This window comes from Patiria miniata, unplaced genomic scaffold (genome assembly GCF_015706575.1).
Source record: "Patiria miniata isolate m_02_andy unplaced genomic scaffold, ASM1570657v1 HiC_scaffold_20, whole genome shotgun sequence".
Taxonomy (NCBI): Eukaryota; Metazoa; Echinodermata; class Asteroidea; order Valvatida; family Asterinidae; genus Patiria; species Patiria miniata.
In genome coordinates, this window is record NW_024037059.1 from 22,026,949 (window position 1) to 22,042,328 (window position 15,380).

At 40.0% G+C, this 15,380-nt stretch overlaps 1 protein-coding gene across 1 annotated transcript in view; it reads left to right on the forward strand.

The window, feature by feature from the left end:
- The first annotated feature begins 12,305 nt into the window (after positions 1–12,305).
- LOC119728315 (kinesin-like protein KIF2A) overlaps positions 12,306–15,380 on the forward strand; it is a 28,569-nt gene continuing 25,494 nt past the window's right edge. Inside the window, exons 1-2 of the mRNA XM_038200509.1 lie at positions 12,306–12,508; positions 15,075–15,169. Coding sequence (XP_038056437.1) covers positions 12,454–12,508; positions 15,075–15,169 — 150 coding nt within the window. The 5' untranslated portion in view covers positions 12,306–12,453. The remainder of the gene's footprint in view (positions 12,509–15,074; positions 15,170–15,380) is intronic.

Below are 15,380 nucleotides of genomic sequence, written 5' to 3' on the forward strand. Positions count from 1 at the left end.
AAAGTCGACATGAAATTTTTGGCATATTAAAATTAATGTCCTCCTATTCGCGTGAACGAATTTGCCACAAATTCTCCATAACAATTATATATAGCAACGGGATTGAAAAGAACATGGTTATTTAAAGGGAAAATACAACATTTGCAAACATCAAAAAATAAAACTACCAAATCATTTTGAAATACCTTGCTGGACTGTTAGTGAATGACAGTGTTAAGCATCCTGTACTGTCATTTTCAAGAAGAGTGGTATTTTTGTATCAATTTCCAACGCTGATCGGCCGACCAGCGTTGGAAAAAAACTGGCTTTTTTTCAAATACTGGCCCCAGTTGACCATCGCACTTGTTTGCAATCGATTACACACCTATGAACGGGTACAAACCAGCTAGACTGGTTCCCTGACCTTACAATTCCCCAATGTATGTAAACTGCTCTGTTTCTTCTTAAATGGAGTCAGGGAGCCAGACTACAGGAAAATGATTGTTTTTCTTGGTTTTTATAGCTTTTTCGAACCCAAAACCTCAAAAAAGTCAGTGTAACTATATTTGCTATATATTTCCAACCCCCCAATTCCATCCATTTCTGAAAATTACAGCAAAAGCAAATGATGTATATTCCCTTTAACATTCGGGTTTAAATTTAAAGAGAAAATAAAGTTTACATTCTAATTGTTGAATTCATTGCCTAAACTTAATGGATATTGAAATTTATTTTGTCGAAACCGACAATGTTAAATGAGAATGATTTTGTTCATATTAGTTTGGTATATCAGGTTGAACAAAGAAGTTGACTGCAACAGGATTTGGACCTGCGACCTCAGAAATTCAGGATAAGTGGCAGGTTGAAATCCCCTTAAGGTCAGAGTTTCCTTATAGCTATATGAAGTAAACTGATGAAGCCTTTCAAATCTGTAACTGCCGGATTTCAATCCAATAATCATTCCTGAAATGCACAAATGAACACCAGCCTCTACTGACCAGTGACCAGAGTGTTGTGATCGCGTCTTTTTTTGGTAGAAATAGGCGTGGGAAACGGTACAACACCAAAGTGCAGGAGATTTTGAGGGTGAATTTAGAACAACAAACCACCAGCTTATCTTGTGGGGGAACAGGTGTGTAGCGAAGCGCCTACACCTTTGGCTTTGCCTGAATAAATGTTTTCTCATCTCTATCTATGCACAGTGTTAGTGGTGGAGTGACTATTGCTGCGTCAGGTGCGCCCTCTTTTGAGATCAAGCGACTTCACGCCCTCTGGTGACGCCACTGAGCAGTGTCAGTTCAAGATTTACTTTCAGGGTGCAGAGTCACTTCAGACCTGCAAATCGACTCCCATAGACCTTAGTGATAATTACGCATACTTCCAAAAATAGTACAGATACTCACAACTCTTGTTTAAGAAATCCATCAAATTAATGCTTAATTCATCATTTTCATTTTCTGTAAAATTTTTGTTCAATAATCCGATAACTTTTGGAGGAAAATTCCATCCAAAGATGATCACCCCGAAAAGTTGTCCAGTTGCCCATGGCTATTTTGAGAAAGGATGCCTGCGCTCTATTGCAAAATAGAGCAATTTTATGGCCCGATTTCATCCAATATTTCACGGAAACACGAGCTCGAACTGTTGTGCACGACTTCCAGCCATCTTCTTTTTACAAACCTTCAAGTTCATGGCCCACAGAATGCTCTAATACTAGAATTTGAGGGCATACAAATCGTGATTTGGCCCGCGGATGCAATTCTGGGCCTATTACAGGTCTGCACCCTTCAAGATCAGTTTCAACATGCCTGGACAACGAGAAAACCGAATCTCAACTTAGCCTCTACAGTGGACGATTTCCAAGTGAAAAACAGACAGCTACCGCAGGTGTAAAATGTGGGCATCTGCAACCCTCTGAAACAAGCTTTATTTTGGTCACAAACAGATCTGCCTTTCGACTCGGAGCAGACTGGCTCCTGATCCACACATTAGCGATACTGATTGTGGGGCGGGAACCAGCCAAGCTCGCGAGAACGAAATTTAGTCGTGCTACAAATAATTCGAAATTTGTAAGGTAATAATTCAATACATGATAACAGTAAACGTGGGCCGATTTTTTTCTGGTAGATGTGTCATTTAGAAGTGAATTGCTTCTGTATTGCTAGAAATATAGCAATATAGAAAAGGAATTTTTTTCAGGCCGAAACTCGAAAATAGCACAGGGAATGAAATCTTTAAAGGGAATGTACAACATTTGCTTTTGCTGCAATTTTTAGAAATAAATGGATTTGGAGGATTAGTATGTTATAGCAAATATTGTTACATTGACTTTTTTCACGTTTTGGGTTCGTAGATGCTGGAAAACCACGAAAACCAATCATATTCTTGTAGTCTGGTTCCCTGACCCAACTTAAGATGAAACGGAGCAATAATTTATAGACTTTGGGGAATTGTAATATCAGAGAATCAGTCTAGAAGGCTTGTACCTCTTCACAGGTGTGTAATCAATTGCAACGAAAATGCAGACTAACTAAATATGAAACACGAGGAGCACTTTTTGAAAAAAGAAGTTCTCCAACACTGGTCGGCCGACAAGCGTTGGAAAAATACAGTTTTTCTTGAAAATGTCAGCACACCAGGAGTCACAACTTCACAGGATGCTTTAGACTGTCATTCCCTAACAATCCAGTAAGTTATTTCGTGGTAATTTGATCATTTCGTTTTGTGATGTTGGCAAATGTTGTATCTTCCCTTTAATGTCAGCATGTTTGGTCATAAGAAAGATAGTGTGCTGAACTTTATGTACATGACTACTGTTTCAAAAACGTTGATGTACACATACGTATACAAGGGTTACGTCACAGGCTAATTTTAATACTCATGTGGATTCAAACATGATAGAAATATTCAATGTGTCATTGTCATAATACAAGTGGTGATATTTTTGCACTCAATTACATTTTACATTAACATTCAATATGACATTTTCATAACCTCTGTAATGTATCCAGAACTGAATATGGAACTAGAAGCGGTAAATACAACCATGAAGTTGTTTCTATAATGATACAACCAACATACCTGATGGGTGAAATGAAATCCCTTCATAAAACGTTGTGCTAGCCTCCACTTCATGCTGTCCGATTACTTTGTCCTGAATAGTATCTAGAAGAGTCTTCTTGCTGTGGACGGTGTCTGCCGGTCTGTCCAAGTTCAACCATAGAGCACTATGGTTCAACACAACTCACTTTGGCTTTCAGCGGAAATGCCCTCAACTTGGTGGGTCTCACAGTGGGATGCACGCGGTCTGACCGGAGCGGGAGCGACGTGGTCTCGCTTGGAAGGTCTAGCGCTGCTGGCAGACAGTCAGTGTATAGCCGGGTCGAGGTCAAACCACCGTGTTCTCGCAAACTCTAGACGGACCCAATCTTATTTAGTGTTCTCGCAAAATCTAGGCTGACCCAACTGTAGGAGAAACGTCAAGGGCGAAAGTTCTCGCCGTTAGGTTAGTCAGATCATGCGAACGAGGACTTCAAGTCAAATGCTAAGCTGCCTGATTTCAGCGGATGAAGCCAGGAGGGTTTCTGGCCAAAGCAGTGTCTGTGGTCACCATCTGTGGCCAGGAGAATTTGAGCGGGAAAACTGTTTATAAGATCCTTCTAAACACTGCTTGTGAGTCCTCGTAGACGGTTTTGAAATGTTTATAATACGTGTACATGTGCAAGCCAAGAATGTAGCGCTGAGGTATTTTCTTCAGGTGAATTGAAGTTGTGGAATTGTATTAACGACCAATGCATGCGAGGCATACTACGGAATAATAAACTTCACCAAGAAAATAAATGTCATTGGATTGATATTAATAAGAAGTTTAGCGTTTCATGTTATCAAGATAGAGTAAGGAGATTCCCCAGATGTGATCCTGAAGGAGGAAGAATTGATGAGATTACTCCTCCTGGCCAAAGGCAAAATGTTGTACCATCTTTCCATCACTCGTCACCAAATTCGATATGCCACAGCTTTTGTTGTTCCACAGGACTAAGCGTCCCCGAGTGACCTTATCATTTGACGGCGGGCTCTGAGCTTCGTTGTCCGCTACATCCAGGAACTGTCTCCCTTCGTCTTACTCAGAATTATTTTTCCTCCTCTTGAAAATCAGCACGCGCGAGGGGTGTAAATCACCCAATAAACGCAGCGGAATTTGGTAATCAAGTATACACAATCATGCTGATCATGTCCAATCACAGGAGGCAAAGTTATTTCAACGTAGCCAGGGTAACTATTAGCATTCCGGCCAATCGCGTGGCTCTTTTCAGGGCGTTCGGCGGACGTCCCGTTGAGTTTCCAATCAAAATGCAACACGATCCTTGGACACTGTGTGACGGTGTTGGGTTTTGGATGAGCCACTTGGGGATTTTGTAGACCTCTCCAGGGAACGACTAAATACGCAAAGGCTGTGTTCTAGTGAATGTGTCACTTGCTAGCTCGAGAAAGACCGTCTATGATGACTTCTAAAAGAACAGGGACCAGGCATCGTACTTTGTGACATGAATACTTCGTCATTAAGGCAGAAATAAATTGCAAAACATAATAGACTTCCGGATGTTATTTAACGTGGAGCAAAATAAAAAAGTTCAAAAATCGTCACGAAGGTTATGGCGCCAAACAGTCTCGTCCACTTATACACGATTTCACAGCATATGTTTACATCTGCTCCCCTACTGCACAGGCCTATCTGTAAACAGGTTTCGTCTTCGCATGCACTTTTTCCTGCGTTCGCTGAGTTCAAGTGCCCATGTTAATAAAATGGCTATCCTTCGAATGGCATTTGTGTCACATTAATGTCTTATTTAAGACATTATTTATTTGTTTCAGGTTTTTGCGCTGATAAAACCAATTTCCATATTCATGCCCAAAACTGTGATGTCGTTAGTGTCATAACGCGGGTTCAATGAGAGGTCAACTTAGTGGGGCTTATTTTCTTGAGAAGTTTATGGGGACGCAATGGATCGATCAAGTGGTTTCAACCAGTACAATTGTTGCCTTCTCCAAATTCTGAGTAGAGGAGGGGCACAGGCGCTGGGAGTGGTCATAGGCCTCGAGGTGGGGGAGGGGGTCGTGACACTCCCCCCCCCCCCCGTTAAGCCACTGGATCAATGAGCCGAAGCTTCGATCAATCTTATACCATTGTTTTAAATCATCTGTGTTTTTGTGGTTGTGAACCATCCGGTTTTTGTGCTTCTTTATCAATAGTCATTCACGAGTAAGTTTAGTCGATAAAATACATTTTAGGTTTGTAATTTTTACAGAAAATCTTTGAGCGAGTACTGGCTCATATATAAGGCATGGTGGAAGATTATATTCCTGCGTGGCTGAAGTGACAGCAACAGTACCCTTAAGGACGTTACAAATGAAAAAATGAAAATAAAAATGCACTTTTTAAATAATTGGAAATAAAAAGGATGTCTAAATATATTCATACCAACAAGTGAAGAACCTCGACAGTTGTGACTTTGGGTGTGAAATTCAATTCCATGTCCTCTTTCAAGACTATCATACTTTGAATTTATCCTTAACCCTAAAAGGGCCGGGGCGGAATCCGCCCCCCCCCCCTCAATTTTTTTTCCGCGATACCCTTGCAAAAATAAAAAAATCCTGATTTTTAGCCTCGAGTCTTGCGCAATATTTTCGGCGCTGCGCGCCGTGAAAACTGAATTTCCCCATATTTATTATGTAGTGCACAAAGCAGAATTACCATTGGTGCATATGAATAATTAATAAGCCACAATTCCAAAACCCTTCAACCTATAATTTCTTGGGTATGTTTCTTGAAATTTCTTGAAATTTTCTAATTTTTCGTCACTCGATGGCCAATATCTAAGGCTGCCCCCCCCCCCCCCACCCCGCCTCCCGGTTGTGAGATGTTCAAAATTACCCGGCCCTTTTAGGGCCAGTAAAAGGCTCCTTGTTTGACAAAGAAAATGTGTCAATACACATATTTAAGATTTGTTGATGGCGTCACTTTCAATGTTACTACATAAGGTTCCCGAAAAATCTTGAAACCCCTTGTTTAGTCACAAGGTTGAGTTCACTATGAATTGTCTATTCGAACTGTGTTTGCGGGAACCAAAAAAAGTCTGCTTTTGAGGATAGGCTGTATTCACCTGAAAATGATCCCTTGCCAAATCCTGTTGAACGTGACGTCGTGACTTTATGAACATAACTTGGCTTCTTAACGAAAGCAATGGAGGCAAATATTCTTTCCTGAATTTAGTACTACGGAACCGAAAAATTTGATTGAAATTAGTGAACAAGTATGAAATATCAGTTGGTTTGATAATGACAGGCATGCATGTATGTATGTAAACATGACTGTATGTATATTGCAACTGAAAACAACATTGGAAAGTGCTGAAAATGGTTAGAGGGTGTCTGAATTGATGAAAAATCTGTCTTGTCCGGAATCCCAAAAATACAGTCGTTCCCTTCAAAATCACAGCCCTACAGTGCGTCCCAAAACACCCGCAACATTTTTTTGCGAGGCTCTAGTGTCGCGGCGGAAACACTCGTACCGCTATTATTGTTATACCATTTTAAAGCTTTGAATCTTAACTTTATCCCTGGTAAGTATTGGTATGATTTTCAAAAGGTTTTTGAAAATGATTCGTGTTCAAATAAAGGCATGTCAAAAACAAACTCAACCGATTTCAAGGAAAATCAATCATGCGCATTTTTTCTAAGTGGAAATGGTTCATCATGTTCATGATGTGACGATCTCGTTGCCTTTTACTTTCTGTGTTTCCTATTCTTTTCGATCCATTGTTCTTCGTTTCAATTTCAATTTTGAAATTCACGTGCAAGTATGTAGGCTACCTATTGAAAAAGCGCTCTCAAAGTGTGACTCGAGTTTGCATCTGATGTTTCGCATCATTGATTTTCCTTAAAATCGGTTGAGTTTGTTTTCGACATGCCTTTATTTGAACACGAATAATTGTAAAACTATTTTAAATATCAAACCAATACTCGCCAGGGATAAACTTCAGATGACAATTATTGTTAAGCTTTAAAATGATATAAAATAATGGCGGTACGTGTTTCCGCGCCGTCGTGACGCTAGCGCCTTGCCAAAAAAAAAGTTGCGGGTATTTTGGGACGCGCTGTAAAGGCAATGGTTTGAAAAACTTTTTGGTCAACTAAATTCCCTAAATTTGTGTTAAATAAATAATCTATGATTGGAAGTACTGACAAATGGACTGTCGTAGGTCGATCAATTTTTATAATAACGTTTTACTGAAATATTATCATCATTTTTAGGCCTATAGGGCAGGGAAGCTATTTTGTCAAAGTTATTGAAGCAGATGTCGGTTTGCAATTTGTAAATGTCATAATCTCTGAGTTCATGATGTTTCTAGAGCTAGACGTAATGCGATATTCCGCAGCCGCTGATGGCCCCGATCTGTAATTTATCACAACCCTGAACGTCGAGTCCAGGTTAGATATCAGAATTCAGACTTGGATAAAGGCTAAGAAGAAGATAACAGTGGGGTCCATCTGTTTTGAATGATGCAGTGATGATTTATCATCCCCGCCTTCTCTCCTCCTTCTTGTTCCACCTCTCATTCCAGTCTCTCATCATCTTAACTGGTCTGTTCTAGATGAAGATGATCATGAAGCATTTTCCCCCTTCTCCCCCATCATAAACACCATTCTCAGTTTATACCTCGTGAATTCCTTGACGCCATCGAAGAGATTGCTCTTCTCGCAAATATTATTCCTTCAAATGGATACATGGCATCCTCGGTATCGTAACGGCCTGGGTGGTGTGATCAGGGCAGGATGGCTCAAGCGGGTTGATGGGCTGGGCGCTAGTTTTTCTTTGCAGCCAAGTATAGTCACTTTCCATTGTACGCATGCGTAGAACATATATCACATGATTTAAAGTTTCATCACGTGATTTAACTTTTAAGATTACTTTATACGGTTAGATCTCCATCGAAGACTGAAGCCACACCCTGACTTGTTACTAGTTAATGGTGGACGGGGATGTTCTGGATGCCGTAGTGAATTCTCATACCGTAGTTTTCCTTACGTTCTCAAAAATGGGAATTTTCTTTTATTCAAATAATATTGTGCTAACAAGCCCAACTAATCAATAAACTAAATGTCGCTTTTTACTTTGTATAAAGGAAGGCCGAAAACCATGGCGTACATGTAGCGGTACAATACTGACGCAAGCGAATCTATACTTGGTTGTAGACAAAAGTGTTTGCTAGGTCCGTGGTTCCTGCGTCATGCATGGCATCTTCGATTGTATCCAAAAATGGATAGTACGTAGGTTGAAAATCTCTGGTGAACAAAGTTTTCTGTTTTTAACTCCCAACCACTGACACTTTATGCAAAATCACACAAAACACAACGATCATACATTAACCTCCAGATGACCCGAACTTTTCAAATTCCTCAACAAACAGATCGTATTGGACATGCTGGAAATACACTCACGGTTAACAGGAAGGTGGACAAACGACGAACAAACAAACCGTGCAATTAAAATTATAGTTGTCAATTGGGTTTTTTTTCTGCATAACTTAAGTTGCATGTGAAGTATGAACTTAGTGGTAATGGCTTCGGTTTTTGCCATCAGTTTGACCGTGTTATTTGGGGGGGGGGTAATTTGGACACGGTCTTATAAAACACTTTACCCAGCTATATTTCACAAAGCCTTATCAATCGAAAACAAAAATAATGTTACAAAATTACTAAGCCATTGAAGAAAGGCGGTGCTTAAGTTTGCGGCGATTAGGGGTCTTTTCCGATTTTGCCTTAATTTCTCCCCATGCACGGTTAATTTCCAAAAATACTCTCAGCTGCTGCAGCTGAAAATCATTAAGACTGGACCGTACCACTTTGAGCCAGGGGCCGCCAAAATACGAACCTTGATTACCGTATGGTAAGTGTGTACTCTATCATTATGCTTTTCATACTGCCCCTCAATGTTTACATTAGAAGTTCAGAGCGATCCCACCCAGGCTAACACGACATGGGCGGTCCGGTCTCGGCCGGGAAGATCGACGTGTGTGGTCCGCTTTGCCCTAGCCTGCTACCACGGCGGTCCCGTTCAAAGTATGGCCGACCGTCAAACAAAATCTAAACTTTATTTCTGAATGATTGAATTGGAAACAACAGATCTCAAAGACTGTTTGGCAGTTATTTATGAATGTCTATACTGACTTTCCACGCGCTGATTAAATAGAATAACAATGCAGGAATTTCATTCAGATAAATAATAATAAAGAATGCGACTTTATAGTGTTTGGGTTAAGTGAAGAGTAATATCAGTGACGAAAAAAAGTTGCATTAGGTTTACCATACCCTGGACTGCGCTAATCATTTTGTGACGGTAGAGGGCCTTTGACTGTGGCATTAGCAAGAAAGCTATATTGAGGACTGAAAAATTTCCGTCTATTTCCGTTAAAAAAAAGAAATATGTTCAGGAAGTTTTAACACGTACTTAAGAAAAACATTCCTGCAAATTTTACTGAAATTCATTGTAACCCATGCTAGTGCTTCTGTATTTCTATCTAGTTTTAGGAAAAATAAAACCCGTTTATTTGTACTCAAGGGCGGATCGGGGGGGGGAGAAAGGGGGCCATGCCCCCCCCCCAAAAAAGAACCCACTTTTTTAAGCGATGTCGCAATAAAAACAGTCACTGCATACACCACCATCTTTTCCTCAAAAAACATTGGTTAAAGTGGTCAGAAATTGCCTCAGATCGCACCACAGAGCATCTAGAATCCAAAAAAAGTTCGGGGCCCGTCGGCCTTGAGCGGGCCCCGAACCCTACACAGTAATTTTTTGGACCCATTTTGGGGGACCAAATTCCCACCCCCCCTCCCCCCCGAATCTGTCCTTGTTTGCACTCATGCCGTTGGGTAAAATTCCCTTATTTTAAGGCAGTTCAAGTTAACCAATTATATATATTGTTTTAATTAAATATACGCAACAGAAACTCTTGGTAACATACAGATTGTACATTATTCCGGGATTCTTTTAAACGGAAATAAAACCGTTAATTTCTCAGTTTATTGAATTATATGACAACGAAGATATTGTGAGCTAGACCTTTATTCTAGGTACTCTTGTATTTTCCGAATTTTCTGTGCTTGGATTTTTTTCGGCGTTAAAGGGAATATACAACATTTGCAAACATCGAAAAATAAAAGTACCAAGTTTTGACGAAATACCTTACTAGGATGTTGGTAAATGCAGTCTAAATTATGGCACCTTGTGTGAAGTCATTTTCAAGAAAATGGTATTTTTGTATACATTTCCAACGGTGGTCGGCCGACCACTGTTGGAAAAACCTAACTATTTTTCAACTACTGCTCCAACTTTACACTTTTTTCAGTCAAAATTTTGTTTGCTATTGTTTACATGTTTCATGAACGGGTGCAGGCCAGCTAGACTGGTTCCCTAACCTTACAATTTTCTGGCATCTATAAATTGATCCATTTTATCTTTAGTGGAGTCAAGGAACCAGACTACTTGAACATTTTAGTTTTTCTTAGTTTTTCCAGCATTTTCGAACACAAAACTTCAAACATGTCAGTGTAACAATATTTGATCTATTATACTAACCCCTCAAATAGTTCATTTCTGAAAATTACAGCAAAAGCCAATGATGTACATTCCCTTTAATACATACGTCTAACTGGTAGTTTCGTTTAAAGAAAGGATAGCAGGGCTTACCAACAATACAAGAGCCCATGACTTGTAAGAAGAAAACAATCATTAGCACTGTTTTAGCAGTGGATGACTTTGTGAAAGCAATGCTCTCGTGGTTCAAAATAGACTAATTGTTGTTGGGTTTTTTTAAAGCAATACAATATATTTTACTTTTAAACGAGACATTGAACAATAAAAATCCACCCGTACATTTAGTCATGGAATTATTACTTTACCACGCATTTCGAATTATTTTCAGTCTTGACGACATAACTCGCAGCGGCGAGATCATCGGAGATTATTGTTTGTGGCCCGTCTACGCTTCCGTACCAAAGTAACGCATGATATAGCTTATAGGAACACTTCTCTTGTTTTCGTGTGGTTGCGGACGCCTTGAAAACATACACCTTGAAGATTCATTTAGAGTAAAAAAAAAAAATCGAATTTCTTGAAGAGCCCGGGAAAAAACTCGGGAAACTACCATTAGACTAAAATGCGATATTCCTATGGTAGATGATTTATTTTTTACAAAAGAAAAGCCATTCTTCCTTTTTATTTTACGAAAGTTTCGATATTCCACCCCCCCCCCCCCAGTCTTCCCCCATTAGAAATCTAAGTGACCGTGGTTAACGGGTTTAACATAAATTGTGCGCCCCCACTGTAACAATTCATACCCCATTGCCCCTCTAAAAAAAAACTGGCATGGCAACGCGCGGATGCCAGTGATTGCTATGTTTTCCTTTCCGTGTCAAGAGAGGGCGCACTGACGTTACTACGGATCATCGATATAAAAAAAACCGATTCACTCGTTCACACTGCATTTCTTCCAATGTGACCGCGTATCACTTTAAACGAAATATGACAAACATGCGAATTTCCTAAAAGTTGATTATCGTGGTTAAAACGTATGCATCACCATGTTCTATACTCATGCCGAACTGTTCTTTCAGCATGCACATAGACATCTTAGTTAGATGTCTAAAAAGTAAAATTTGGTTCAACCAGGGGCGGATCCAGGAATTTTTGCAGGGGGGGGGGTTTCGTCAACAAATCATTTGCTGAAATGTAGACAGGTTTTTTGTCCGGACACTTGGCCTCCGTAAAATCAATGTGGTGGGGGGGGGGGGGGGGGGCTCGTACCATACTTCGATTGGGGCGCTGTTCAAATCCAACGATTATTAACACTGTCTTTATTACAGAATAGTGTACAAATACCCCCTAACCAAGCTGGCTCCGTCCGTATTTTGTGTACAGGAGGACATCATTTTTGGTTGTCAGAGCGTGGGGGGAGGGGTCGCATTATTTTTAATGAATTTCTATGAAAAAAATAACTTTGATAGAGCTGGGTTCATTTTGTGTACCCCCCCCCCCCCCCTGGATCCGCGCCTGTTCAACACTATCTATGAATGCTGCATTTTGGGGCTCTGAAAGGGCGTTACCCACGAAGTACAGGTTTTCCCGGCTATTTTAAAACATTTTTCGTTTGAAACACTTTACTTTTGAAACACTTCACCTTTTTTGGGTTATCCCATTGACTTAAATAATTTCCTTGCACTGTCGAGAGGGGGCGCACTCACATTACTACGGAATTTTTCTTGCTGAACGTCTAAACCGTTTTTGCGCACGCGTAGCAGGTTGTTCAAAATTTCAACGGGGTGGATCAAATTCTGTCAAAGCGTACCGGGTTTTTCACCGAATTTTTCGAGATCGAAGCTTCAAAATTGTAGTTCATCCAGTGGAAAGCACTCAAAATGGATGCCTGTACACTAAAAGTCGGCATGAATGTGGACATTCAGCGAAGTGATGGTAATTTCATTGGGGTTTTACGAACATGACGAAGGTCAACCTGTGATATTCACACGATCATTCGTGCATAATTTACATGACACAGTCATGACAGTCAACTGTAGTGTTGACTTTTTGGCAATCGTGTACAGGGAACCGGGCCCATCTCCATGGTGTAGTTATGGGCCCGGTTCCCTGTAAGAGAACAAAACCCTTTAATGGTAATCCTTACTTTTAGGACACCTCTATTTTGTACGAGTTCTGTTCAAAACTGACTTTTGCAGATGACTGTCCAGTACCAAAGTGACTTTTGCAGGCTAGTAAAGAAGTCTTTTTTCTTCAGACAAACTCATGTTAGTTATAATTTTGAAAGCACTTTCAAAGAAAATGTGACTTTCCTACCTTTTTTTGCAGTTCGCCATCTTGCTTTTTAAATTTATTTTCTGTTTGTCATCGTCGTCTTTAACCCCTCATAAATCAAAACCCTGCCCTCTTTCTACAAAATCAAACCTGCTGATATTCAAGAGGTGTCATTGCCAAATGTTCAAATGTGTCAATAAATATCAGAATGTCACTTTTGAGTGTCATAGTCAGCTGTTTTGGTGAGTCTTTTAACCTTATAAAGGAAAGGGGTCCTAAAAGTAAGGATTACCCCTTTAATTTACTTGACTTACCAAAGTAGTTGGTGACATTAACAAAATTAAGAACGTACCTGTCATAGTTTGAGATAGAGGGAAGGGTTTCAAATTTTTGAGGGAAATTTGGGGGTAAAAAAACTATAATTAAGTATGCAGTGGCTATTGTTACGGCAGCCGTAACGCATTTCCCATTTTCTATCGTATGAGAAGAAAATATAAATAAGAAGGAAAAAAGTGAATTTGAACGTTATAAAATTCGGACTTTATTTCCCTTTTAAAAAAACCCTCCAAAGCCTAAGGTTAGAAAAGGAAAAAAAATTGAGTGCAAAACTGAGATGCGAACCCGCAACCTCGCGGTGCAAAATCCTACCCGCTATCGACTGAGCTGTCGCACTGTTCACCAAAACACGGGAAAACAAATATTTATATACCTGCGTGCGTATCAAAAAAGAATCGTTGAGGGCGCTAAGAACGAATGCCGTAACGATAGCCACTTCGAATTAAGTAAAGTGACGATGACGACAAAACGCAACGCCAAAGAAAAGATGGTGATCACCGCACTGTAATGTGCACGCGTAAGGTGTGCTGCATTGCACGGCACAAACCGTAAATCAAAGAAAGTGTTCCAAATTACAAAAAAAAGTGTAAGGAATGAGAGAAGTCTGCTTTAGGTTGAAAAGGTCATTTTTGAATGATAAAAAAAACACCCTTGACTCTTTTTGATCGAAACCAAAGAGGGGCCTGTAACTACTCAATCGCTGACTTTTTTACCTTTTACTCTGCGTGATTTAAAATTTTACTTTTTATTATATACCGTCACAGGTCGGGAACAATTAAATCTGACAAAACAAATAGGTCTAGGGCCCTACTGAGCCTTGTATTTGTAAAGAATAAGAACTAGGCCATTGGTTGTGATTTTTATCATGAAAACTTTTGGTTTTAATTGAACATAATTTTAATCAAAATAGCCTAAACATTAACATGATTTGCGTTCCTCATTAGGCCAGATTTGGTGGTAAAATTTAAAGTAAGAAATGTCTCAACATTGTGCTAAGTAAAGTGAATTTTTTATTAATTGTGAACTTGAAGTGAAATGCCCCTCTAGTCACTAGTGACAAGGCAAGTTTGTTCTGTCACTAAACGGCCTGTTTCACATGGAAAAGGGAGAATTCACGTTTGACTGAAGTTTGAGAGTGAGACTTCCAAGTTTTACATGTCAATGTGTTGGAACACTTGCCTGGCCCAGCTTATATTGTACCAGATTCTCCTGTACTTTATTCATTTATATTGAGTAACAGTCATCCATGTGTGGGACCTTAAAATCGAATAAGTTGATTGACATTCTTTCCTCTTTTAAAGATCAACCGACAATGATTTGCGGAACCTTAGTCTTGGTTCAAGATGGCCGATTTGCATGGTAGTGCACCGTCTTATGACTGGTTATGGCTGTTTGATTTACTCATACCAACATCTTTGGAATCCTGGATGGATCATGGAGGGGGGGAGGGGGCAATTGACATGCAGATTAGACTAGAGTTGAAATATTCAAAAACATTGAACAACTCAGCCGATTAGGGCATAAAAATCGCATTCAAATGCATGCAACTATTCTTTCAAAACCGAATGTGAAAAGTTGTAAAGCCCCATCGTTATTGTGAGAATTGCGATATACATGTTCTTGTAGTGCAGTGCGCTCTAATTTCCGCAGTCACTGATTGTGTTGGGGGAAAAAAAATAGATTGAACCATGCGATGCAGAAATCCCAAGATGACAATGTGAGCGGTTTAAAATTCGTTATTTGAGGGCGCATAGCAGAACAAACAAGCGCACGGTACCAGTATGAGGTGAAAACTAACGTCTTGAACCAAGACTAGTTGGACCACAGAATTAGAATCTTAACCGGTGAACTGTTGATTTGGTTGATCTCGACTCTTTCTTCTCTTTGCCAGGCCGGGTCCACTCAGCGTGCATCAGCGGAATCAGCAAAGCTACAGACAGTGTCACTGTCGAGTGGTTTGAACGTGGAGAGACAAAAGGGAAAGAGGTAATTAATAGGGCTGGCCGTTTTAGAATAATTAAGTATTCAATTATTCGAAATCTGCATTTGACTGAATATTCGAATATTCGAAACCCGCCGATCAAGTTTTCAAGCGCCAGATGCAACTGCATGCCGCACCCATCAAAGATTGCATGCAAAGGGTGCCGTTTAAATTGCTTGCTACTTCAATTGCGTGCCGCTTAAATTTGTGCCACTA